This window comes from Ranitomeya imitator, chromosome 3, assembly GCF_032444005.1.
Source record: "Ranitomeya imitator isolate aRanImi1 chromosome 3, aRanImi1.pri, whole genome shotgun sequence".
Taxonomy (NCBI): Eukaryota; Metazoa; Chordata; class Amphibia; order Anura; family Dendrobatidae; genus Ranitomeya; species Ranitomeya imitator.
This window is the reverse complement of record NC_091284.1, coordinates 705,032,854-705,057,772: the sequence shown is the minus strand read 5'-3', so window position 1 is coordinate 705,057,772 and position 24,919 is coordinate 705,032,854. Positions and strand designations below refer to the sequence as shown.

General features: G+C 43.9%; 1 protein-coding gene across 2 annotated transcripts in view; it reads left to right on the top strand.

Moving 5' to 3' along the window:
* The window catches only part of POU6F1 (POU class 6 homeobox 1), a 169,930-nt gene that overhangs the window by 53,259 nt on the left and 91,752 nt on the right, over window positions 1-24,919 (top strand). For both annotated transcript variants that reach the window (XM_069758624.1, XM_069758623.1), the window contains exons 5-7: window positions 1,016-1,125; window positions 3,554-3,779; window positions 6,949-7,199. In XM_069758624.1, the coding sequence (XP_069614725.1) occupies window positions 1,016-1,125; window positions 3,554-3,779; window positions 6,949-7,199 (587 nt within the window). The remainder of the gene's footprint in view (window positions 1-1,015; window positions 1,126-3,553; window positions 3,780-6,948; window positions 7,200-24,919) is intronic.

The following is a 24,919-nucleotide window of genomic DNA, read 5'->3' as shown; positions in this document are numbered from 1 at the left end:
GATCTCGACCCCTTATCTCGGAAGCGGGTGGAGATATTTTATTGAAATTTGGCCAATATATTCTGGACCAAAAATGTAGAGATGTCACGAAATTTCAGCCCTCTACGTCTTTTCAAAAAAAAGTTATTGCAATTTTAAAACGGAATAGTTACAATTGTACCTATTCAGCCGGATAAGGGTTAAATGCGTCACTAATTTAATAAAACTGTACTAATCCAAACTGCCATCTCAGGTGACCAAGACCATATGGTAAACCTGGGATAGTCACAAAAATAAATGTGTTTCATATACTGCTGTACTTGTTTTTTTGCACTAAAAACTGAGCAAAACCTGATACCTTTGTTTTTTCAGCGCTGAAAGAAGTGACATGCTCTATTGTGCAAAAAAACAAGCAAATCACACACAAAAAAGAGCTGTGTGCATGAGATTTTTGAAATCTCATAGACTTTGCTGATACTATAAAACGCAGCTGAAAATTAGCATAAAAAAGCTGATAAAAACACCTTTGTGTGGACATAGCCTTATTCGGGTATATTTTGATTTGGTGTTCCCTCCAGGTCACATTCAGACCCCTGATAATATTTCTATATAATCAGAACTTGTTAGTGGATCAGTATTGCAGGCAAATGCATTTCCACTTGAATTTTAAAGGGAGACCTGACAAGGAGATTAATGTTGCCTGAACTTCTGGCACCATAAATCGGAGTCATGCTTCTGGGAAGGACTAAAACATTTCTGATGACTAATCCAAGGGACTGGTCCACGATTGTTTCTCTATTCCCTGTTCAACTAGACTGACCGGTCTCTCTATATGTGTATATGGGGAGAGACCTGTCAATGTTTGGGTGCCAGGAGCTGAGATGCCCTTGGGGACTGGTCCACCAAGACACATAGTCCCAGCCGGCTATTCTGAATTTGTCTTCTATTTCCACTTGTTCTAAGTATAAATGTGTCATCAGATTGGTAATGTTTGTTTTTCCTTATATTTTTGTTGTTTTCCCCTTTGGATGTGAAGTGAAATCTTCAGCCGGACTGGTCGCTCCTTCTCTGCCAACACTTTTCACTCATGCCGCAAACCATCCTCAGGCGACCCTTGCATCTTTTGCTTTACAGACTGCCCCCCAGGTGAGGTATAAACATTTTCCCCTAGTAGTTTATAAGGAGACATATTGATTGTACATATGGTAACTGTGCGGCCTGATATTGGTAGGTCATAAAACATTGTTAGGGAACATAGCATCTTTATATATTGATGCACCAAGAGAGGGATTTTATGTACATTATGATTAAATGGGTTTTCCCACAAGCGACTATTTTTTGAGGAACCCACTGTACCCCTTTATTTATCTTCCAAGATCCTTCTTATTGTTATAGGTTTATTTTGCCCTTTAGTATGCGCTGAGTGCACTCCATATCTGAACCTGGCAGTTGTGCTTGAGGTGAAATATGATCGATGTTTCATGCTCATAAACTACACTTCCCATAAGCACTTGTTGGCTTGTGCTGTGGATGGCGCATGATCACTCTACGCAAGTGTCGAAAGACAGGCCGCGAGTTCAGGCACAGTACAGAGCACTGCCATAGGGAAATAGCGCTGTGCTCCAGAAGCCGCAAGGTGAAACATCTGATCTGCTTAAGGTTGGTTTATCTTAGGTAAATAAAGGTCCGGGGAACCTCTTCAGCCACTTTATAATATAAGATTAAACAGGACAGTGTATAATTTCCTCACCATTTTCAAGACTTCTATTAGGGGGAATACCTAATTGTTTGATGAAAGTACATGAGACTATCTAGATTGGTTAAGTTTTTGTTTTTTTCATCCAAAAGCTAAAAACCTATACAGAGATTAGAAAAAAGTTTTTTCAATCACATTAAAAATAGGGTCAATGATGGGGGGGAAACCATAAATATATGAAAGGCCCAATACTTGCCTGTTATATCTCCAACACCACTGCTCCAGCTAGTCTTTTTATACTGTACTACAGCAATAACAAGCCTGACTACCCGTGTGACCATTGCAGTCACTCACTGGACTCGGCAATGTATTTTTAAGGCCATCGATTGGCTATAGTGGTGACGTGGTTCGTGGGGGACAATATCGTTGCAGGACTTTAAACAAGGACCAGTCCTGTAACGATGGCCTGTCTGACTGATCTTGTTACTACTTCACCGATCAATAATTTGTGGGTTTTTCCTTTAGAAGTGACCAAACCAGCACTGGTTAAACTTTTTTTGGTATATGCCATGAATGTCTATAATTGGAATGACCATTTAAAGGGAACCTGTTATGTTCAGAAACACTATTTACCTGCATATAAATCCTGTGTAACCGGCTTATTGGAGCAGCTGCTACAGGGGAGAAAATTATGTTTTATTCTCCGTGCAGTTATTCATTTCCTTTCATCAGGATGGGGCTGGGGGAGCAGTCATTGCTCACCATAGAGAGCATGTCTGTAATCACTCCCTGCACTGGCAGCCTGCTCTGCAGTGTGTTTGTGCAGCGTTTGTATGCAGAGCGAGCTGTCACTGAAAGTACAAGGGAGTGATTACAGCCACACTGTCATTGTAAAGAGCAGTGACTGCAACCTGCACCGCCCCGATGACTGGGAGAGAGTCATCCCTTTTCTCCCTGCAGCCGCTGCTCCACTATATCTGTAGGTAAGGATTGCCAAGTTCCCCTTAAAATAAAGGGAATACAGCAAACTCCTGCTTAGACCTCATTCAGACCTCCATATGTTACGTAAAAAGCATTGTTAATCCGTGTTTTGGGTGAGCGTTCCATCAGTGTCCGTTTTACCATCAGTGTTAGCGATTTTTGGCGATAAATAAAGAAGAATATTGTAAAGCTTCTATCCATTCCAGTGTTAATTACGGATCGCATACTGGTTCCATCCTTGTGATGTCCGTGATTTTCAAGCACATAGACTTATATGGGTCATTTTGATCCATGACTTGGATGAAAAGAGAATGTGTCTCTGTGATTTTTGTGGGCCACTCTCCGCAAGAAAAAAGCAGACAGACTGTAACAGGTACATGTCCTAGCCATGAAAAACATGGATAGATCATGTACGTGCCTGGGACATCTGAATGAGGCCTTAGAAGTCTGCTGTACATATACTTCTATGGAGGTGATCACCACTCCGGACGGTTTTTGTGTTTTTGTATCAAAATTAGAAGACTCCTTTTGACCTGTGTAGCTTCACTGCAAAACAATTGACATCGGTCCATGCTCCTATAACACTTATTAGAGGTAAGCGTGTATAATCTGGATCCTTCAAACCTATAAAAATGTGCATATACTGTTTATGCCCAAGGGATAAAAAAGGTTGTAGTGGTCAGTGAGAGAATTCTGTAGAAATGCTACACCATTGGACCATTGAATAGGACAACAAAGATTTAAAAATCCATGATTTATATTTCAACGTGACCTTTTTGTTCAAATCAATTTGAGTTCTGAATTTTAATGACTTGAATACAGTTTTGTGTAGAATAAATGTCATTTTCAGCAAAGATTTCTTAATGAAATATAAAATTTAACTATTTTTGTTTTAAGGTCTTCACTCAGGAAAACTTAGCAACACTTTTCACTGGCGTGATGGCCCCCACAGGAACAGTCAGCCAACCTGTTCTCATCCCCATCACTATTCCTGGTCAAATGAGCGGCCAGCAGGGTCTCGCTCTCTGGAACTTCCCCACCACAACTCTAGCCACTATTCCAGGATTAGCAGCTGCGCCACCTGCTGGTGGAATGTTCAAACTGCCTCTAGCAAACTTGCAAGGTAAGAAGACTCAGGGCCTATTGCTCATTATGTTTTTTATTTCGACTTTTGAATTTTCTTGTACAAGATCTTTAAAGTGTTCTTGTTTTTTTTTTTAATATGTTCTACCCGTTTTACACTTCCTACCTAGTCGTGGAGGTCTAGATCCTGGGATCCTTATAGATCAGAAAAAAAATTGCTCAGTAATTGCGCTACTCCGCAGACAGAACCGCTGCATGAGAACGTTTACAGAGAGGTGTGTGGGATCAATAGAAAGTTTGTTAGTCCGTGCACTGCCCTGTGCACTCACACTCACGCACAAAATTAGTGATTCTACTTGTAAAGATGGTTTGTGAACAATTGACCAGAGTTTGATCCAAGTGTCAGCTTCGTGTGATCCGATTGTCTCGGGTTATTGAATCGTATCACAGGTGAGAAGACGACGGAGTGCAAGATTTCTCCATCCACTGGGGGAATCTGCACTCAGACGTCATCATTTAGGCAGCACGCTGATCTGCACTGCCCCATAGAATAATATTGGTCTGAGCGCCATCCTATAAAATATCAGATGGCACTCGTCCGTGGGGAAGCATGTGTGAGCGATCCCTAAGGGGTTTTCCCAGCCGTCGGAAAAACGTTGCAATCAGCTACATCATGTGTGTAAAAATCAATCAAAATACTCAAATCTCCCGTTCAGCTAATTGTTCCCAGGTCCAGAAAGGTCTCGTTTACCCTGCTGCCGAAATGACATGTCATCCAAACACGGGACTCCAGCAGTCACTTAACACATGGCAGCCAGTGATTGGCAGCCTTGGTCGTGGTCGACCCCTCATCAGTGCAGTGGTATAGAGAAAGACTAGTGCGGGTACAGAACATTATCTGCAGGGGTGGGGGAAGGGAGGGGGTTTAAATACAAAGTAAGTCTATGCTCACGTCTGCATCCAATGCAAATTCTGTATTATGTGATGGGAAGCATTGTGCAACACGCAGCGTTGTTTTTCTACCAATGATAGACCCGCCACTAGGGGTCTGTCTGCTGTGACCCTCCTAGATAACAAGAATGTCCTCATGTCCCCCCTGTGAGTAGGCTGGCAGCGCAGATGTGTGATCATTCACTGCTGCGATATAGAGGCTGAGGAGCGCAGTAATATGTGATTTAAATTATATATATTGTTTATGGGGTTTTTAGGGTGGACTTTTTACCTATTTACATTTTTATTACTCTGTTTTTCTCTGATATTTTATAAAAATGAAATATGAAAAATCTTCCAATTTTCATCCAAAAAACACAGATGATTTTTGATCTGTATTATCATCCATGTGTCCATATTTTTCAGCCCTCATTCTACATCAACATTTTAAAATGCACGAGACTAAATACAGTTGCCTAAGTTAATAATGGCAATGTATCTGTGACAATCAGACGCAATATATGGTTTGTATGGTATCTGATTTTTTTTTTTTTTTTTTTATTTATTTTATTTTGCGCACACGTAAACTTGAATTGATTAATCTAATTCGATACACGGAAGAGAATAAATCTTCGATTTTTTTTTTTTTTGCTTGAACTGGACAATCGGTCTGTCTGAAAAAAAAAAACAGTCATAGCCCAGTTGAGTTACTTTGGTCAGTGTGATCTGATTTATACTGGTACCACACATGTCCATATTATACACTCATCAGAATGAGCCCTTAAAGGAACCTGACCGCTTCTCCAGGCCCTCCCCCGAATTGCCACTATATATTTCTTGCTATCTTCATACTCTTCCTCGCAAGTCCTTCATATTGTCTTATTGCATTTAAAAAAAAACTATTTTAAAGCTCTGGTGGTGATTTCCTAATTAGTGTGAGTGTGATTTTCCCCCCTCTCCCCCCCCCGGTGTGTATATCCCACTCGCACGTTGTCATCGAGGCAAGAGTTGTAAAGAGATTGCTGGTGGTAAGCTGCTCTTGTAAATCATGTTACTCTCACCTACATAGGTATGATAACAGGATTAGTGGGACAATTAGAAAACGGCATCCCCACTACTCGTCACCCACTAATTTGCATATCACCAAAGTTATAAATTAGTTTTTTGTAATATGCTAAAATCAATAAGGGCATTAAAAGGATTAGTTAGGTAGGGTATACAGTTAACAATAAATGTGTGGTGGCGGCTTAGGGGCCTGGAGATATCAGGTTCCCGATAATCCTGCCCTGTAAACTTACACTGGTGCTTGGTTGTTATGAGGATGATGTAGATCACTTAGTACGTTATGGTGCATATGTTGCGCCAAATTACCGTATATGCAACTTTTAGTGGAATTTTTTGTCAGTCTTGGACAATAATTTTTATATTTAAAATGATCCTGTCATGTGAAAAAAACACTATTAACCTGCAGATATGGGGTTAATCTGCAGGCTAATAGCGTTCCGAACCTGTCCAGCGCCCGCACTTAGTTCCCTGCTGGTGGGAAGAAATTAACTTTATTCCTCCGGGTAGCATTCCAGTTTCCGTCACGAGAGTGGTTCTGGCGTGGGTTCTGTCACCGTTCTGTGTATAGAGAGTGGTGGCTGCAACCGCGACTCCCCAACCTTGACAGACAGGCGGGCTGTCAGACAATGCCGGGGCGCGGTTACAGCCGCTGCTCTCTGTACACAGGGCAGTGACTGAATCAGCGGTGGCTCCGCCCCCGTGACTGAGACTAGGAGCAATACAGTTCAGCAAGGATCTAAGTGCAGGCGTTGGGCAGTGTCAAATTGATATTAAGCTGCAGTTTAACCCCATATTTGTAGGTTATTGGCGTTTTTTAACGTGACAGGTTCATTAGTCTTTTTCTGTTCCTTGCTGATAGAACCAGAAACACATGGGCTACTTGCACATTGAACAAGTCTGTAGGAACATGTTCACACCACAAAAAACTTGAAGACACAAAAAGAGCACAGTGAGGTCAAAAATTCTCTGTTGTAAAAAAAAAAATCACAGTAATAAGCAAGTGCTTGTCAAAAAATGGAAAAAAACAGGGTATTTAGTTGATACGTTTTTTTTGCAAAAAAATGTATACTAAGCTGCTCCACCAATCGTCAAGGTATACCCATATAGAGCAGTCCTAACTAATGTATATAATCCCTATCTGATGTATTTAAAAATGTCTCCTTGCTAATAGAGATGCATTTGTGTTATTTATTTTATTTCACCTGTTTTTACAGCAGCCCCAGTCCTAAATACTGCCCTACAAACCCCCGTTCAGGCAGCCCCAGCCCTCCAGGCTATTTATCAGGCACAGCCAGCAGTCCAGGCCCAAGCTGCTCTACAGGCCACCGTACAGCCACAGGCGGCGCTACAAGTCCCAACAACTCTACAGGCCCAAACAGCCATGGTGTCCAGCAACGTAGTCAAATCAGACCCTCCGACACATCTTACTGTCCAGCCTGCAAGCTTCACTTTTAATCCAGCAATTGTAAGTATGTAAATCATGAATCTAAAAAATGAGACCTCCTCCTCTTACCCCCCAGTTTTCCAAATTTTTAAGATGCCCACATTTCTATAGGATATTTTAAAATTAATGAAGAAAAATAATTTCAATCTACAATATAATTGTCTAAGGGTCACTTCCATCTGTCTGTCTGTCTGTCCTTCTGTCACGGTTATTTATTCGCTGATTGGTCTCGCCAGCTGCTGGTCATGGCTGCCGCGACCAATCAGCGACGGGCACAGTCCGGAAGAAAATGGCCGCTCCTTACTCCCCGCAGTCAGTGCCTGTCGCCCGCATACTCCCCTCCGGTCACCGCTCACACAGGGTTAATGCCGGCGGTATTCCATTACCGCCGCTATTAACCCTGTGTGTCCCCAACTTTTTACTATTGACGCTGCCTATGCGGCATCAATAGTAAAAAATGTAATGTTAAAAATAATAATAATTAAAAAAAACCTGCTATACTCACCCTCTGTAGTCCGCTGAGCCGCTCGCGCCGGCCGCCATCTTCCGTTGCAGGTTCCGGTGGTAAAGATGGTATGGAAGAAGGACCTGCCATGACGTTACGGTCATGTGACCGCGACGTCATCACAGGCCCTGCGCGATAAGGACCTGCCATGACGTCACGGTCATGTGACCGCGACGTCATCACAGGCCCTGCACGCCTGCGCTAGAAAGACCTGCCATGACGTCACGGTCATGTGACCGCGATGTCATCACAGATCCTGCGCTCATACCAACCCTGGGACCGGAAGCTGCCGTGGACTACAAGGGGCCCTCGGAAAGGGGAGTATATGTTTATTTTTTATTTTTTAAACTGTGACAAACCTGGCTGGGCAATATACTACTTCGCTGGGCAATATACTACGTGGCTCTGTGCTGTATACTACGTCGCTGTGCAATATACTACGTAACTGGGCAATATACTACGTGGCTCTGTGCTGTATACTACGTCACTGGGCAATATACTACGTGGCTGCGCAATATACTAGATCACTGGGCAATATACTACGTGGTTGGGCAATATACTACGTGGTTGGGCAATATACTACGTGACTGGGCAATATACTACCTGACTGGGCAATATACTATGTGGTTGGGCAATTTACTACGTAGCTGGGCAATATACTACGTGACTGGGCAATATACTACGTGACTGGGCAATATACTACGTGACTGGGCAATATACTACGTGACTGGGCAATATACTACGTAGCTGGTCAATATACTACGTGACTGGGCAATATACTATGTGGTTGGGCAATATACTACGTGACTGGGCAATATACTACGTGACTGGGCAATATACTACGTGGTTGGGCAATATACTACGTGGCTGTGCAATATACTACGTGTTTGGGCAATATACTACGTGGCTGGGCAATATACTACGTGGACTGTGCAATATACTACGTGGACATGCATATTCTTTGAATACCCGATGCGTTAGAATCGGGCCACCATCTAGTAATTTTATAATTTTCAAGCAGGACATGAAAACTATTTATTAAAATAACAGGCAATCAAACAAACAATCCCTGCAAGTGTTGTGGCCGTCTTACAGCTGTGAGACATGCAGCCGCTGGGACTGTTAGCACCCGAGCATGCTCAGATAACACCTTGGCTGAGTACGTTCTCTCATCTCTAGTGATTGTTACGACATCCAATACCTTTGCTGATTCCTGTGGTCAAATAACATTTTTTGTCAAAACATTTTTAAATTGTAAATTACTATGGTGGTCAATATCATCAGTAATAAGCTGTATGAGGGCAAGATGATGCAATCTTTACAGGCAAGAATTTTCAGAATATCAGAACATACGAGACTCATTAGAAAAGGGGATGATAAATTAACCTCTTGCCTCACACTTTATACATAATCATGATAAAAAGCTGTTGGCTTTTTGCTTTATGACCATTTATCTATTACAAAATATCTGCAGGGGTGGAGATATGGACAGAACCTCTATTGCAAAAGGAAGTGATGTGCAAAACGAAGCCAATCGGATACACACTGAAAACACTTGTACCGCATGGATTACATCTTAAGATTACATTTGGTTGCTTTTTGTAAAAAATAAAAAAGTTGAAACATTAAGTTTCTTCAGAAATATATCATTTATAATTTTCTTTTATTTTTCTTTTATGTTTCCTTTTCCTATTCATTTCTTTTGTGTGTCATTAATTTATATTATGTGCAATTTTTATGGTATTGGTACCTTTAGGTAGTTGAGATATATGATCAGTCACTATTGGATACACATTTTGTGAAAGTCTGAGGCTATGTGCACACGTTCAGGTTTTTTTTCGCGGTAAAAACGCTATAAAAACTCATTAAAAACGCATACATTATGCATTCTATCATTTAGAATGCATTCTGCATGTTATGTGCACATGGATGCGTTTTTTTCCGCGAAAAAAACGCATCGCGGTAAAAAAAAATGAGCATGTTCATTATTTTTGCGGATTTTCTGCGTTTTTCACGCAATTCTATGCATTTGGGAAAAAACGCACCAAAAACGCGTCAAAATCGCAGTAAAATCGCGGTAAAAATGCATGCGGATTTCTGGCAGAAATGTCCGGTTTTTGTCAGGAAAATTTCTGCAAGAAATCCTGACGTGTGCACATATCCTGAGGCTATGTGCACACGTCAGGATTTCTGGCAGAAATTTTCCTGACAAAAACCTGACATTTCTGCCAGAAATCCGCATGCCTTTTTTTCGCGTTTTTTTTCTTTTCGCGGTTTTGATGCGTTTTTTTTTGCGCTTTTTTTATGCAATTTTTCCAAATGCATAGAATAGCGGGAAAACGCAGACAATCCACAAAATTAATGAACATGCTGCTTTTTTTTACCGCGATGCGTTTTTTTCCCGGAAAAAAATGCATCATGTGCACAAAAATTGCAGAATGCATTCTAAATGATAGAATGCATAATGTATGCATTTTTAATGAGTTTTTATCGCGACAAAACCTGAATGTGTGCACATACCCTGAATGGACCAATGTCCTTTGTGTGATGCCACTGGGGATTACATATGCTAACTTCCGCTAATTAGATGCGCTGACCACCATTGTCAGAGGACTATTGTTTGCCTTTCCAGAATGGCCCCTTGCTGTCTAAAGGTACCGTCACACTAGACGATATCGCTAGCGATCCGTGACGTTGCAGCGTCCTCGCTAGCGATATCGTCCAGTGTGACAGGCAGCAGCGATCAGGATCCTGCTGTGCTGTCGCTGGTCGGGGAAGAAAGTCCAGAACTTTATTTGGTCGCTGGACTCCCCGCAGACATCGCTGAATCGGCGTGTGTGACACCGATTCAGCGATGTCTTCGCTGGTAACCAGGGTAAACATCGGGTAACTAAGCGCAGGGCCGCGCTTAGTAACCCGATGTTTACCCTGGTTACCATCCTAAAAGTAAAAAAACAAACACTACATACTTACCTACCGCTGTCTGTCCCCGGCGCTGTGCTCTGCACTCCTCCTGTACTGGCTGTGAGCGTCGGTCAGCCGGAAAGCAGAGCGGTGACGTCACCGCTCTGCTTTCCGGCCGCTGTGCTCACAGCCAGTGCAGGAGGAGTGCAGAGCACAGCGCTGGAGGACAGACAGCGGTAGGTAAGTATGTAGTGTTTGTTTTTTTTACTTTTAGGATGGTAACCAGGGTAAACATCGGGTTACTAAGCGCGGCCCTGCGCTTAGTTACCCGATGTTTACCCTGGTTACCGGCATCGTTGGTCGCTGGAGAGCGGTCTGTGTGACAGCTCTCCAGCGACCAAACAGCGACGCTGCAGCGATCCGGATCGTTGTCGGTATCGCTGCAGCGTCGCTAAGTGTGACGGTACCTTAAAACTTTATAATTGTCAGACTGCACCAGCGAGCCTCCTCTTATCTTACATGAAATGATAGGCAATGAATAGTATGACCTGTGCTTTCACACTCCATTCTGGCACCCGTTGGTTGGTCCCGACGGGGCTTACGTCTGAACTCCCCCTGCAAAACGGGATTCGGGCTTATCCTTCGACACAGACCATAACGGTGCTGACAGAGTGAACGTGCGCTCTGTTTTGCATAATTTTCAGACGTGTACACCTACTGGAGACGGACACCCAGATGACTGCGTCTGAGTGTCCGCCTACTGTAGCCATACACATCCAGCAGAGCACACGTTGGTTCTGTCAGCACCATTATAGTTTTTGGCCCCGTCGATGCCTACGCCAAAATAGAGGCTTGCGAAGAGGTTTGGGCACAAGTCCCGATGGGACCAATGAAAAGGTGCCAGAACGCAATGTGAAAGCACCCTAAGGAGTTTACAAGTGAAGGCTCCTGAATAGATGAGTGAACAGCTCAGCCTCCTCTTATCTTACATGAGATGATGGAACAAGGAAGGCTGTGATCTGTGAATTCACAGTCAGGAATTTGATGATTTCCTTGACAGGACCTCTGTTAAATGTTTAATTTCCCTGCATGAACTGTTAGTAAACAGCAGAGATTCATCATTCCACTGATTGATTGCATAGTGTGAACTATCACCTTCTTTTTTTTTTTTATCAAATAGATTTTTATTGATTTATAAAATGCAATAAACATTTAACAATAACACGTGTTTTTCAATTCCCCCGCCCCGCATTAACCCCCCCTTTACCCATCCCACCCCCCTTCATCCCCATCCCTCCCCCTTTCCCACTTAGACAGCTCATGTCCTTCTTTTAACATGTCTTGTAGCATTATATACTTTAGTGTGATTTAATGTCCTTCACTATGAATTTACCATTATTTTATAGGCGAAACCATTACCATTATTTTATAGGCGAAACCTCCTCAGGCCTATTTTCCCTTAATCTCCTCCTAACCCAATTCCAACCAAGGCGTCCACAATTTGTCATACAGAACCATTTTCCCTCTTTTCAGATATACTCCCTTTTCTAAGGCTATGACCTTCCCCGCATACTTGATGTATTCTCCCCTCGAGGGAGGCTCCTCTTTCATCCAATTTCTTGCTATGTCCTTCCGAGCCATGTATAACAGTCTATCGATTGCTATTTTCAATGTGTTATCTACAATTTTCTCATCCACATATCCCAGCACGCACACCACTGGTTCCCTTGGAATTACACATCTATACGCCCCTTCTTTCCGGCCGAGAACCACTAACCAAAAAACAGTCAACCTCGGACACGACCAGAGCATGTGGAACATTCCAGCATTATCATTCCTACACCTAGGGCATTCCGAATCGGGTTTCAACCCAGCTCTATATAGGACATCCGGAGACCTATATACTCTGTGTATAACATAAAGCTGAGAAAGTCTATACGGCTCATTCATTGATAGCTTCGGTACCCATTCTAAAACAGATTCCCATGTTTCATCCTCCAAGCGACTCAACTCTCTTTCCCATTTAGCCCTCACCCCAAACGGATATCCCAATAAGAAAGTATGGAGTAAGTCCTTATATAAGGAAGAGCTAACACCCTTCAATGTTCCCGCACCGCAGATATATTCCAATACTAAGTCACTTTGGATTTTGAGGCAATCCCCCCTAATCTGAGCCAAAAAGGCATGTCGAACTTCTGCATATTGATAACCCCCGGATGCCTCGAGGCCATACTCAGACTGCAGCTGGGAAAAGGACTTCAACTCCCGTCGCTCTAAAATCTGATAAACATATCGAATCCCTTTAGCCTGCCATCCTGACATACATCCCATTGCCAAAAATTCTGGTAAATTATTATTAAACCATAGTGGAGAAAACCTGGTAAGACAAGTGACCCCACGAATATGTTTGACTCTTCCCCATATTTTATGTATCAAAAGCAATGTTGGGTATATTTTCCCAAGCATCCCAAGGGAGCCATCCTCTAAACACTGTACCGCCGGACTTCTTTTGGCAATCTTTTCTATTAAGAGTTGTACCCCGTTGGCGGACGTCACCTGCTCCCAGCCCTTTAAATGCTGACATTGAGCCTTAAGGAAATATATCTCAGGATTAGGCAAGGCAAGACCCCCCGTGTCTTTAGGCCGCTGAAGCGTCTCCAACCTAATTTGTGGGTGCTGTCTCCCCCACACCAAACTTCTAAATAACGAGTTAATCAGTTTGAATTTCCCACGTGGTATCCAGATAGGTGAATTATGAAGAACATACAATATTTTAGGCATCAGATTCATTTTGATAAGATTAACTCGACCCACAACAGACAAATGCAGCTTAGACCAAGTCCCTACCTTAGCCTTAAGAGTTTCCAGTACCGGTGTCAGATTCTTATGCAAGTAATTTGTAATCGGCAAAGAGATTAATATCCCAAGATAATTGAATTGGTCTGCTTTCCTAAGTCTACCCCCTTCCGTAGAATCACCCAGCTCACCCCCCACATCATCCACCATGAATAAAATCGATTTATTCCAGTTTATTTTTAGTCCTGATAGAGAGCCAAATCCCTCAATGAGCCACATAGCATTGTTCAATGAGTCATGCGGGTCTCCCAGAAATAGCAGTATATCGTCAGCATAAAGCGCTATCTTTTCTTCTATCGACCCATATTTGAACACTAAACCCTCGGTGGACTGTTGAATTTTGGCGGCCAACGGTTCCACGGCCAGAGCAAACAAAAGAGGGGAGAGTGGGCACCCCTGTCTCGTTCCTCTATGCAGCTGAATCGTGTGAGAAAGCTCGCCATTCACTCACTCTAGCTGATGGTTGCTCATATAGCAGCTGAACCCAAGAGACGAAATGTGGGCCAAATCCTGCCACAAGTACCCCCATTCCACACTATCGAATGCCTTATGGGCATCTAAGAAAGCAATAACTCTATGCCCACCGTTATCAACCCCCAGTTGTAAATTCAAAAAGAGTCTTCTTAGATTCACTGCCGTAGACCTATCAGGCATAAAGCCGGACTGATCTGGGTGAATTAATTTAGAAACAACACCTGTTAATCGGGCCGCTAACACCCCGGCCAGGAGTTTAACATCTGTAGTAAGTAGAGAGATCGAGCGATACGATTCAGGCCGTCGCAGATCTTTATCTTCCTTCGGAATTACTACTATTATGGCTTCCCTCATGGAAGCTGGCAAGGTTCCCCTAAGCTTTGCCCTCTCCAATACCACTCTTAATCTGGGTATTAACACCACTTCCATCTCTTTATATATTTCGGCAGGTAGCCCATCTACTGGCGCCCTACCTCTTGCCATCGCCCTTAAAGCCCGACTTAGTTCTTCATCAGTGCTAGGGCCCTCCAAACCTTCCCTATCCTCCTCACTCAGTCTAGGCAAGGCGATGCCCTCTAAAAATGCCATATTGTCTCCCTCCGGTGGGACCATACCAGAGGAGTACAGATCCGCGTAGAATTCCATAGACTCTTAAAATCTCAGAGGTTTCCGATACTTTCATATCATTGTCAAGTTCCAATGAATGCATGAATGATTTACTCCTCTGAGCAGAAGCCACCAATGACAACATATGTTCAACTGTCTCCCACTCCTGGTAAAATTCCAGATGTTGGAACTCTCTCTTCCTCTCTACCCTGTTGTGAATTCTGCTCTTGGGTTCCCTCCAGTGGTTGTTGGTGGGAATGCAGTTGTCTCTGACTCACAGTCCTGGCCAGGTATATCGGATAATTACAATTCTGACTGGGATATTTAGGTGTGCAGGATCCTTTAGCCCTTTCCAGTTGTCAATGTTTCTCTGGAAGTGTTGGATCTCTGCCTGGCCTCTCCTGCTTATCTGCCAGTTCAGCAAAGATAAGTGTCTGTTTCTTTTCCTGTGGCACACATGCAGTATGCTTATTTTTAGTACTGTTCGTTTGTTTTTCTTTTGTCCAGATTAGACTGTGTCTGTGTTTCTCAGTCTGGTTGGTTTCACTGGTGTTGCAGATATATGCTCCTACATCTTTAGTTAGATGTAGGAAGTTTTTTTTATATTCTGCTGTGGATTTTTTGAAGGGTTTTAATACTGACCGCACAGAACTCTGTCCTATCTAGCTAGAGTGGCCTCCTGTGCTAAATCCTGTTTTTCTGCCTGTGTATGTTTTTTCCTCGCCGACTCACCGCCAATATTTGTGGGGGGCTGTCTATCCTTTGGGCAAGACAGTATTCCGATTTCCATCTTTAGGGGTATTTAGTCCTCCGGCTGTGACGAGGTGTCTAGGTGTGTTAGGTACACTCCACGGCTACTTCTAGTTGCGGTGTTAAGTTCAGGATTGCGGTCAGTATAGTGGCCACTTTCTCCAGTGAAAGTTCTCATGCAGCTCCAAGGTCACTGGATCATAACAGTACAACTGGCCAACAATGAGTTAAATGCATCTCAGAAGAAGGGAAGGAAGCTCTTGAGCCATTTTTTTTTCTCCAGTCTGTTTTGTGTTCTCTTCCCTCTTAATATCTGGGTGGCTGAGGAGCCTGGTGCAAGCATGAATGTTCAGGAATTAGCTTCTCATGTAGACCAGCTTGCTGCTAGTTTGCAAGGTATTTCTGATTATATTGTTCAGACTCCTGCTTTAGAACCAAAGATTCCTACTCCTGATTTGTTTTCTGGTGACAGGTCTAAATTTTTGAGTTTTAAAAACAACTGTAAACTGTTTTTTGACCTGAGACCTCGATCCTCTGGTGATTCCATTCAGCAGGTAAAAATCGTAATCTCCCTGCTTCGTGGTGACCCACAGGATTGGGCGTTTTCCCTGGAATCTGGGAATCCGGCTTTGCTTAATATTGACTCCTTTTTTCAGGCTTTAGGACTATTATATTATTATTATTATTTATTATTATAGCGCCATTTATTCCATGGCGCTTTACATGTGAGGAGGGGTATACATAATAAAACAAGTACAATAATCTTGAACAATACAAGTCACAACTGGTACAGGAGGAGAGAGGACCCTGCCCTCGAGGGCTCACAATCTACAAGGGATGGGTGAGGATACAGTAGGTGAGGGTAGAGCTGGCCGTGCAGCGGTTTGGTCAATCGGTGGTTACTGTAGGTTGTAGGCTTGTCGGAAGAGGTGGGTCTTCAGGTTCTTTTTGAAGGTTTCGATGGTAGGCGAGAGTCTGATATGTTGTGGTAGAGAATTCCAGAGTAGGGGGGATGCACGAGATAAATCTTGTATGCGATTGTGGGAAGAGGAGATAATAGGGGAGTAGAGAAGGAGATCTTGTGAGGATCGGAGATTGCGTGCAGGAAAGTACCGGGAGACGATGTCACAGATGTATGGAGGAGACAGGTTGTGGATGGCTTTGTATGTCATGGTTAGGCTTTTGTACTGGAGTCTCTGGGTGATGGGGAGCCAGTGCAGGGATTGACAGAGGGGAGAGGCCGGGGAATAGCGGGGGGACAGATGGATTAGTCGGGCAGCAGAGTTTAGAATAGATTGGAGGGGTGCAAGAGTGTTAGAGGGGAGGCCACAGAGCAGGAGGTTACAGTAGTCAAGGCGGGAGATGATGAGGGCATGGACTAGGGTCTTTGCAGATTCTTGGTTTAGGAATGTGCGAATCAGTGAAATATTTTTGAGTTGGAGGCGGCAGGAAGTGGAAAGGGTTTGGATATGTGGTTTAAAGGAAAGATCAGTGTCAAGGATTACCCCAAGACAGCGGGCTTGTGGGACTGGGGAGAGTGGGCAGCCGTTTACTGTAATGGATAGGTTCGTTGGGGAGGTCGTGTGAGATGGGGGAAAGATGATGAATTCTATTTTGTCCATGTTAAGTTTTAGAAATCTAGTGGAGAAGAAGGATGAAATAGCAGACAGACATTGTGGGATTCTGGTTAGTAGGGAGGTGATATCTGGTCCAGAGATGTAGATCTGTGTGTCGTCAGCATAGAGATGATACTGAAAGCCGTGAGATTCTATGAGCTGTCCCAGGCCAAAGGTGTAAATGGAGAAGAGCAGGGGTCCTAGAACTGAACCTTGCGGGACTCTGACAGATAGGGGGCGAGGTGAGGAGGTGGTGTGTGAGTGGGAGACGCTGAATGTACGGTCAGTTAGGTATGATGAGATCCAGGATAGGGCCAATTCTGTGATTCCAAGGGATGAGAGGGTCTGCAGCAGCAGGGAATGGTCCACTGTGTCAAAGGCACAGGTCCATGAGGAGAAGGACAGAGTAGTGTCGCTTGCCCTTGGCGGAAGTGATATAGGGCGATAGCTAGATACAGAGGATGGGTCAAGAGAGGGCTTTTTGAGGATAGATGTGATTGAGGCATGTTTAAAGCTTGAGGGGAAAATGCCAGTTGTTAGTGATAGGTTGAAGAGATGGGTTAGGGTTGGGATGAAGACTGTGGTGAGGTTTGGGATGAAGTGGGATGGGAGTGGGTCAAGTGCACAGGTGGTGAGATGCGATCTTGAGAGTAGAGTGGAGAGTCCGTCTTCTGTAATGGTGGAGAAGTTGGTTTTGGAGGTGGAGGGCTGGGTAGTTGGGAGGAAGGGTTCTGGGGGTTGTTTACTAAAACTGTCTCTGATGTTCTCAATTTTCTGCTTGAAAAATGAGGCAAAGTCTTCAGCTGAGATGAGTGGGGAGGGAGGAGGTGCTGGGGGATGGAGGAGAGAGTTGAAGGTGTTGAATAACTGTTTGGGGTTGTGAGACAGGGAGGATATGAGAGATGAGAAGTAGGTTTGTTTTGCTGTGGCGAGCGTGGTTTTGAAAGTAGTGAGGGACTGTTTGAATGCGATGAAGTGCTCGATGGAGTGGGATCTTTTCCATCTGCGCTCAGCAGCTCTGGAAGCTCGCCTCAGTTTTTTGGTCATGCTGGTGTGCCAGGGTTGTCTGTTGATTTTGCGAGCTTTGGTGTGTGTGAGAGGGGCAAGAGATTCCAAAGCTGCAGCTATTGTGGTGTTATATAGAGCGGCAGCATCATTCGCATTGTGTAGGGAGCTTATGTCTGTGAGAGGGAGGAGGAATTCAGAGAGTGATTGAAGATCAAGGTGTTTAAGATTTCTGCGAGAGTGTGAGAGTTTGTCGGGTGGGGGTTGTAGACAAGGAGTGGAAAGGGAAGAGAATGTAAGTAGGTTGTGGTCAGAAAGAGGAAGAGGTGAGTTTGAGAGGTTAGATAGGGAGCAGAGGCGGGTGAAAATGAGGTCCAGTGTGTGACCATCTTTGTGGGTGGCTGTAGAAGACCATTGAGTGAGGCCAAAGGAGGAAGTGAGGGATAGAAGTTTAGTGGCAGCTGAGAGGGAAGTGTCAATGGGGATGTTGAAGTCGCCCATGATGATAGTAGGGATGTCAGCGGCGAGGAAATGGAGTAGCCAGGTGGTGAAGTGGTCAAAGAAGGTGGTGGCTGGCCCTGGGGGACGGTAGATGACAGCCAGTTGGAGGGGGAGTAGATGCGCACAGAGTGCACCTCAAAGGAAGGGAGGGTAACAGAGGGTGGCAGTGGGATTGGGGTGAAGGAGCAGTTATCTGACAGAAGAAAACAAACTCCTCCGCCATGCTTGCTGCTGGGGCGGGGTGTGTGAGAAAGGTGGAAGCCACCGTAAGAGAGTGCTGCAGGGGAGGCTGTGTCAGAAGGGGTGAGCCAGGTTTCAGTGATGCCGAGGAAGGAGAGTTTGTTATTGATAAAGAGGTCATGGATAAATGACAGTTTATTGCAGACAGAGCATGCGTTCCATAGTGCTCCAGATAGGGAAATTGGGGGAGTGGGGGCTGGATGAATGGGTATGAGGTTACTGTGGTTGCGAGGACGTGTAGAGGATCGTGGCAGGGGATTAGAAATGAGTGTGGGGATGTGATGAGGAGGGCCAGGATTTGGGGATATGTCGCCAGCAATGAGGAGCAGCAGACTGAGCGTTAGAAGGTGTGAGCTGGATAGGTCATGATGTGGCCGTGTGTGCCTGGAGAGAAAGGATTGTATGTGGAGGAATAGTTCTGTGGAGGAGGTGAGCTGACTGGGGAGGATGGAGGGAGAAATGACTAGTTCCTTACTGGGTGGAGGGACTACAGGAGATAGGAAGAAATAAAGTAGTATGGGGGTGAATGTTAAAAGAAACCGAAACATTATATGATGAACCTAATTCTGTGGATCAAGCTGAGAAGACCTTATTTGCCCTGTCTCAGGGTCAAGAGGCGGCAGAATTGTATTGTCAGAAATTCAGAAAATGGTCTGTATTGACTAAATGGAATAATGATGCTTTGGCCTTCCGGTCTGAGTGATTCTATGTCTCTGGCCATTCAGATTGACCGATGCCTGCGGGAGCGCAGAACTGTGCGCGCTGTGGCGTTATCCTCAGAGCAAATTTCTGAGCCTATGCAATGTGATAGAATTCTGTCTAGAACGGAACGACAAGGTTTCAGACGTCAAAATAGGTTGTGTTATTATTGTGGCAACGCTTCTCATGCCATTTCTGTCTGCCCTAAGCGGACAAAGAGGATCGCCAGTTCAATTACCATCAGTACTGTACAACCTAAATTTCTGTTATCTGTGTCCTTGATCTGCTCCTTGTCATCATTTTCTGTCATGGCGTTTGTGGATTCAGGCGCCGCCTTGAATTTAATGGATTTTGAGTTTGCCAAGCGTTGTGGTTTTCCCTTGCAGCCTTTGCAGAACCCTATTCCTTTGAGGGGCATTGATGCTACACCCTTGGCTAGAAATAAGCCCCAGTTTTGAACACAGGTAACCATGCGCATGGCGCCAGCCCATCAGGAAGATTGTCGATTTCTGGTGTTGCATAACTTGCATGATGTTATCGTGCTAGGTTTTCCATGGTTGCAGGTACATAATCCTGTGTTGGACTGGAAGTCTATGTCTGTGACTAGTTGGGGTTGTCAGGGGGTTCATAATGATGTTCCTTTGATGTCATTCTCCTCTTCTTCCTCTTCTGAAATTCCAGAGTTTTTGTCTGATTTTCAGGATGTATTCGATGAGCCCAAGTCCAGTTCCCTTCCACCGCACAGGGACTGTGATTGTGCTATTGACTTGATTCCAGGCTGTAAGTTTCCTAAGGGTCGACTTTTTAATCTATCTGTGCCTGAACATACCGCCATGCGGAGCTATATTAAGGAGTCTTTGGAGAAAGGGCATATTCGGCCATCTTCTTCACCGTTGGGAGCGGGGTTCTTTTTTGTTGCTAAAAAAGATGGTTCCTTGAGACCCTGTATAGATTATCGCCTCTTGAATAAAATCACGGTCAAGTTTCAATACCCGTTACCTTTGCTTTCCGATTTGTTTGCTAGGATTAAGGGAGCTAGTTGGTTTACCAAGATAGACCTTCGAGGGGCATATAATCTTGTTCGTATTAAGCAGGGTGATGAATGGAAAACTGCGTTTAACACGCCCGAAGGCCATTTTGAATACCTTGTGATGCCATTCGGACTCTCTAATGCTCCATCTGTTTTTCAGTTCTTCATGCATGGTATCTTCCGGACTTATCTTGATAAATTCTTGATTGTATATTTGGACGATATTTTGATTTTTTCCGATGATTGCGAGTTTCATGTGCAACAGGTCAGGATGGTATTTCAGATCCTTCGTGACAATGCCCTGTTTGTGAAAGGGTCTAAGTGTCTCTTTGGGGTGCAGAAAGTCTCTTTTTGGGCTTCATTTTTTCTCCTTCGTCCATAGAGATGGATCCGGTTAAGGTTCAGGCCATTCATGATTGGATTCAGCCCACATCCGTGAAGAGCCTTCAGAAATTTTGGGGTTTTGCAAATTTTTATCACCGTTTCATTGCTAATTTTTCCAGCGTGGTTAAACCCTTGACCGATTTGACGAAGAAGGGCGTTGATGTGGCGAATTGGTCCTCTGCGGCTGTCTCTGCCTTTCAGGAGCTTAAATGTCGATTTACTTCTACTCCAGTGTTGCACCAACCGGATGTTTCTCTTCCATTTCAGGTTGAGGTTGACGCTTCTGAGATTGGGGCAGGGGCCGTTTTGTCTCAGAGGGATCCTGTTGGTTCCTTAATGAAACCGTGTGCCTTCTTTTCCCGTAAGTTTTCGCCTGCTGAACGCAATTATGATGTCGGCAATCGGGAGTTGTTGGCTATGAAGTGGGCGTTTGAGGAGTGGCGACATTGGCTTGAGGGAGCTAAGCACCGTATTCTGGTCTTGACCGATCATAAGAATTTGATTTACCTCGAGTCTGCTAAACGGCTGAATCCTAGACAGGCTCGATGGTCCTTGTTTTTTCCCCGTTTTGATTTCGTGGTCTCGTACCTTCCGGGTTCTAAGAATATTAAGGCTGATGTCCTCTCTAGGAGTTTTTTGCCTGATTCTCCTGAGGTCTTAGAGCCGGTCGGTATTCTGAAAGAGGGGGTGGTCCTTTCTGCCATTTCCCCTGATTTACGACGGGTTCTTCAGGAATTTCAGGTTGACAAACCTGACCGCTGTCCTGTGGGGAAATTGTTTGTTCCTGACAGATGGACTAGTAGAGTGATTTCTGAGGTTCACTGTTCCGTGTTGGCCGGTCATCCTGGCATTTTTGGTACCAGAGATTTGGTTGGTAGGTCCTTTTGGTGGCCTTCATTGTCACGTGATGTGCGTTCTTTTGTGCAGTCCTGTGGGACTTGTGCACGGGCCAAGCCTTGTTGCTCCCGTGCTAGTGGGTTGCTTTCGCCATTGCCAGTCCCTGAGAGGCCCTGGATGCATATTTCGATGGATTTTATTTCTGATCTTCCGGTCTCCCAGAAGATGTCTGTTATCTGGGTTGTTTGTGACCGGTTCTCTAAGATGGTTCATTTGGTGCCCTTACCTAAATTGCCTTCCTATTCTGATTTGGTTCCGTTGTTCTTTCAGCATGTGGTTCGTTTGCATGGTATTCCGGAGAATATTGTTTCCGACAGAGGTTCCCAGTTTGTTTCTAGGTTTTGGCGGGCCTTTTGTGCTAGGCTGGGCATTGATTTGTCTTTTTCTTCTGCATTTCATCCTCAGACAAATGGCCAGACTGAGCATACTAATCAGACCTTAGAGACTTATTTGAGATGCTTTGTGTCTGCTGATCAGGATGATTGGGTGGCCTTCTTGCCATTGGCCGAGTTTGCCCTTAATAATCGGGCTAGTTCTGCTACCTTGGTTTCGCCTTTCTTTTGTAATTTTGGTTTTCATCCTCGTTTTTCTTCTGGGCAGGTTGAGCCTTCTGACTGTCCTGGTGTGGATTCTGTGGTGGACAGGTTGCAGCAGATTTGGGCTCATGTGGTGGACAAGTTGGTGTTGTCTCAAGAGGAGGCTCAACGTTTTGCTAATCGTCATTGGTGTGTTGGTTCCCGGCTTCGGGTTGGGGATCTGGTGTGGTTGTCTTCCCGTCATGTTGCTATGAAGGTTTCTTCTCCTAAGTTTAAACCTCGGTTTATTGGTCCTTATAGGATTTCTGAGATTATTAATCCGGTGTCTTTTCGACTGGCGCTTCCGGCCTCTTTTGCTATCCATAATGTCTTCCATAGATCTTTGTTGCGGAAATATGTGAAGCCCGTTGTTCCCTCTGCTGATCCTCCGGCCCCTGTGTTGGTTGATGGGGAGTTGGAATATGTTGTTGAGAAGATTTTGGATTTCCGTTTTTCGAGGCGGAAGCTTCAGTACCTGGTCAAATGGAAGGGTTATGGCCAGGAGGATAATTGTTGGGTTTTTGCCTCTGATGTCCATGCTGCTGATTTGGTCCGTGCCTTTCATCTGGCTCGTCCTGGGGGCCCTGGTGAGGGTTCGGTGACCCCTCCTCAAGGGGGGGTACTGTTGTGAATTCTGCTCTTGGGTTCCCTCCAGTGGTTGTTGGTGGGAATGCAGTTGTCTCTGACTCACAGTCCTGGCCAGGTGTATCGGATAATTACAATTCTGACTGGGATATTTGGGTGTGCAGGATCCTTTAGCCCTTGCCAGTTGTCAATGTTTCTCTGGAAGTGTTGGATCTCTGCCTGGCCTCTCCTGCTTATCTGCCAGTTCAGCAAAGATAAGTGTCTGTTTCTTTTCCTGTGGCACACATGCAGTGTGCTTATTTTCAGTACTGTTCGTTTGTTTTTCTTTTGTCCAGATTAGACTGTGTCTGTGTTTTCTCAGTCTGGTTGGTTTCACTGGAGTTGCAGATATACGCTCCTACATCTTTAATTAGATGTAGGAAGTTTTTTGTATATTCTGCTGTGGATGTTTTGAAGGGTTTTAATACTGACCGCACAGAACTCTGTCCTATCCTGTCCTATCTAGCTAGAGTGGCCTCCAGTGCTAAATCCTGTTTTTTCTGCCTGTGTATGTTTTTTCCTCTCTGACTCACCGCCAATATTTGTGGGGGGCTGTCTATCCTTTGGGGATTTTCTCTGAGGCAAGACAGTATTCCGATTTCCATCTTTAGGGGTATTTAGTCCTCCGGCTGTGACGAGGTGTCTAGGTGTGTTAGGTACACTCCACGGCTACTTCTAGTTGCGGTGTTAAGTTCAGGATTGCGGTCAGTATAGTGGCCACTTTCTCCAGTGAAAGTTCTCATGCAGCTCCAAGGTCACCGGATCATAACACTACCCTCTCCAAACTATCACCTTCTTATTGGCACCTAATGACGGCTGGTTTCCCCATTTGTTATTCATTCATATATTCAAGAGCCTCCATTAAATCTCCATGCTTGTTGAAAGTGTGACCATTGCACTATGGAAAACTCCCTTTCCTCACTTCCAGGGTTGCTTAAACTGATTGAATGCTGATTCAGATATTTAAAGCAGTCACCCTATAATTGCATTTATTTTGGCCGTTACGCCTGCACAAAGACTGCATTATTAAATTTGTTGCTTAGTTGGTGACTATTTCAGCTCTTAGAGGGTTAATCAGTAAAGTTGGCTAAATTTGTAACTCCTTTATATGTAGATAATTACTACTTGCAAATTATTATATTTTTGCTACTTTTATTTTCTCAATGACCAGCTAATGTTTTTCATTTTTCTTCTTTTTTTATGCACATTATTTTTTCTTTATGTACAGTTTTCCAGTAATGCATTTAATGTTTGGAGAGTTGAGGGAATTTTTTTAAATAGCAAAATGTATACTAATTATTTTTCCTCTGGAATTTGTTGCTGTTTGTTAGTTCTGAACTGTTTTTCTTTTTTTTCTCTACTAATTTGAATATTAGAAAGGCACCCACATAATTAACTATTTTAGATTATTTAGAGAATTTAAATTTTCTTACGCGTGGCCCTCTATATATTTTCTTCTGTTTTTCCTTCCTTTATGTTTCACTTGTTTCTTAACTATTTCCAGACTGCCCATAGACTTAAACAACTGGGAAGTTTGCATTATACTCTTCAGTGGCATTCTACACAAGATTTTGATGCAGTGGAAGCAGAATGCTGGCTGTCAGACACAGCCGGACTCCCTGTAGCATAAAGAAGGCACAGTGGGTTTATTACCTTCTTGATTGCCTGTACAGTATTGGGAAGTACTGATAGTGCTTCTTTCTCAGGACCCAGTGATAATGTGATCTCTGTGTTTAGGGAGTAAGCAGAAGCTGCTGAGTCCTAGAAGAACAAGTCAGGTCTGCAGCCAGGAGGCAAAATTTTCACTATAACTAGGGCTAATATGCCAGCCCAAGTTACAGGGAAAATTAAATTGAAAAAAAAATTAAATTTTGAAAGTTCCCCCAAAGATGTTATCCTATAGGAGCACATTATGTAAAGTAAATGGATAAAGACCAGGCAAAAAAAAAAATTATATATATATATATATATATATATATATATATATACAGTGGGGCAAAAAAGTATTTAGTGAGTCAGCAATAGTGCAAGTGCCACCACTTAAAAAGATGAGAGGCGTCTGTAATTTACATTAT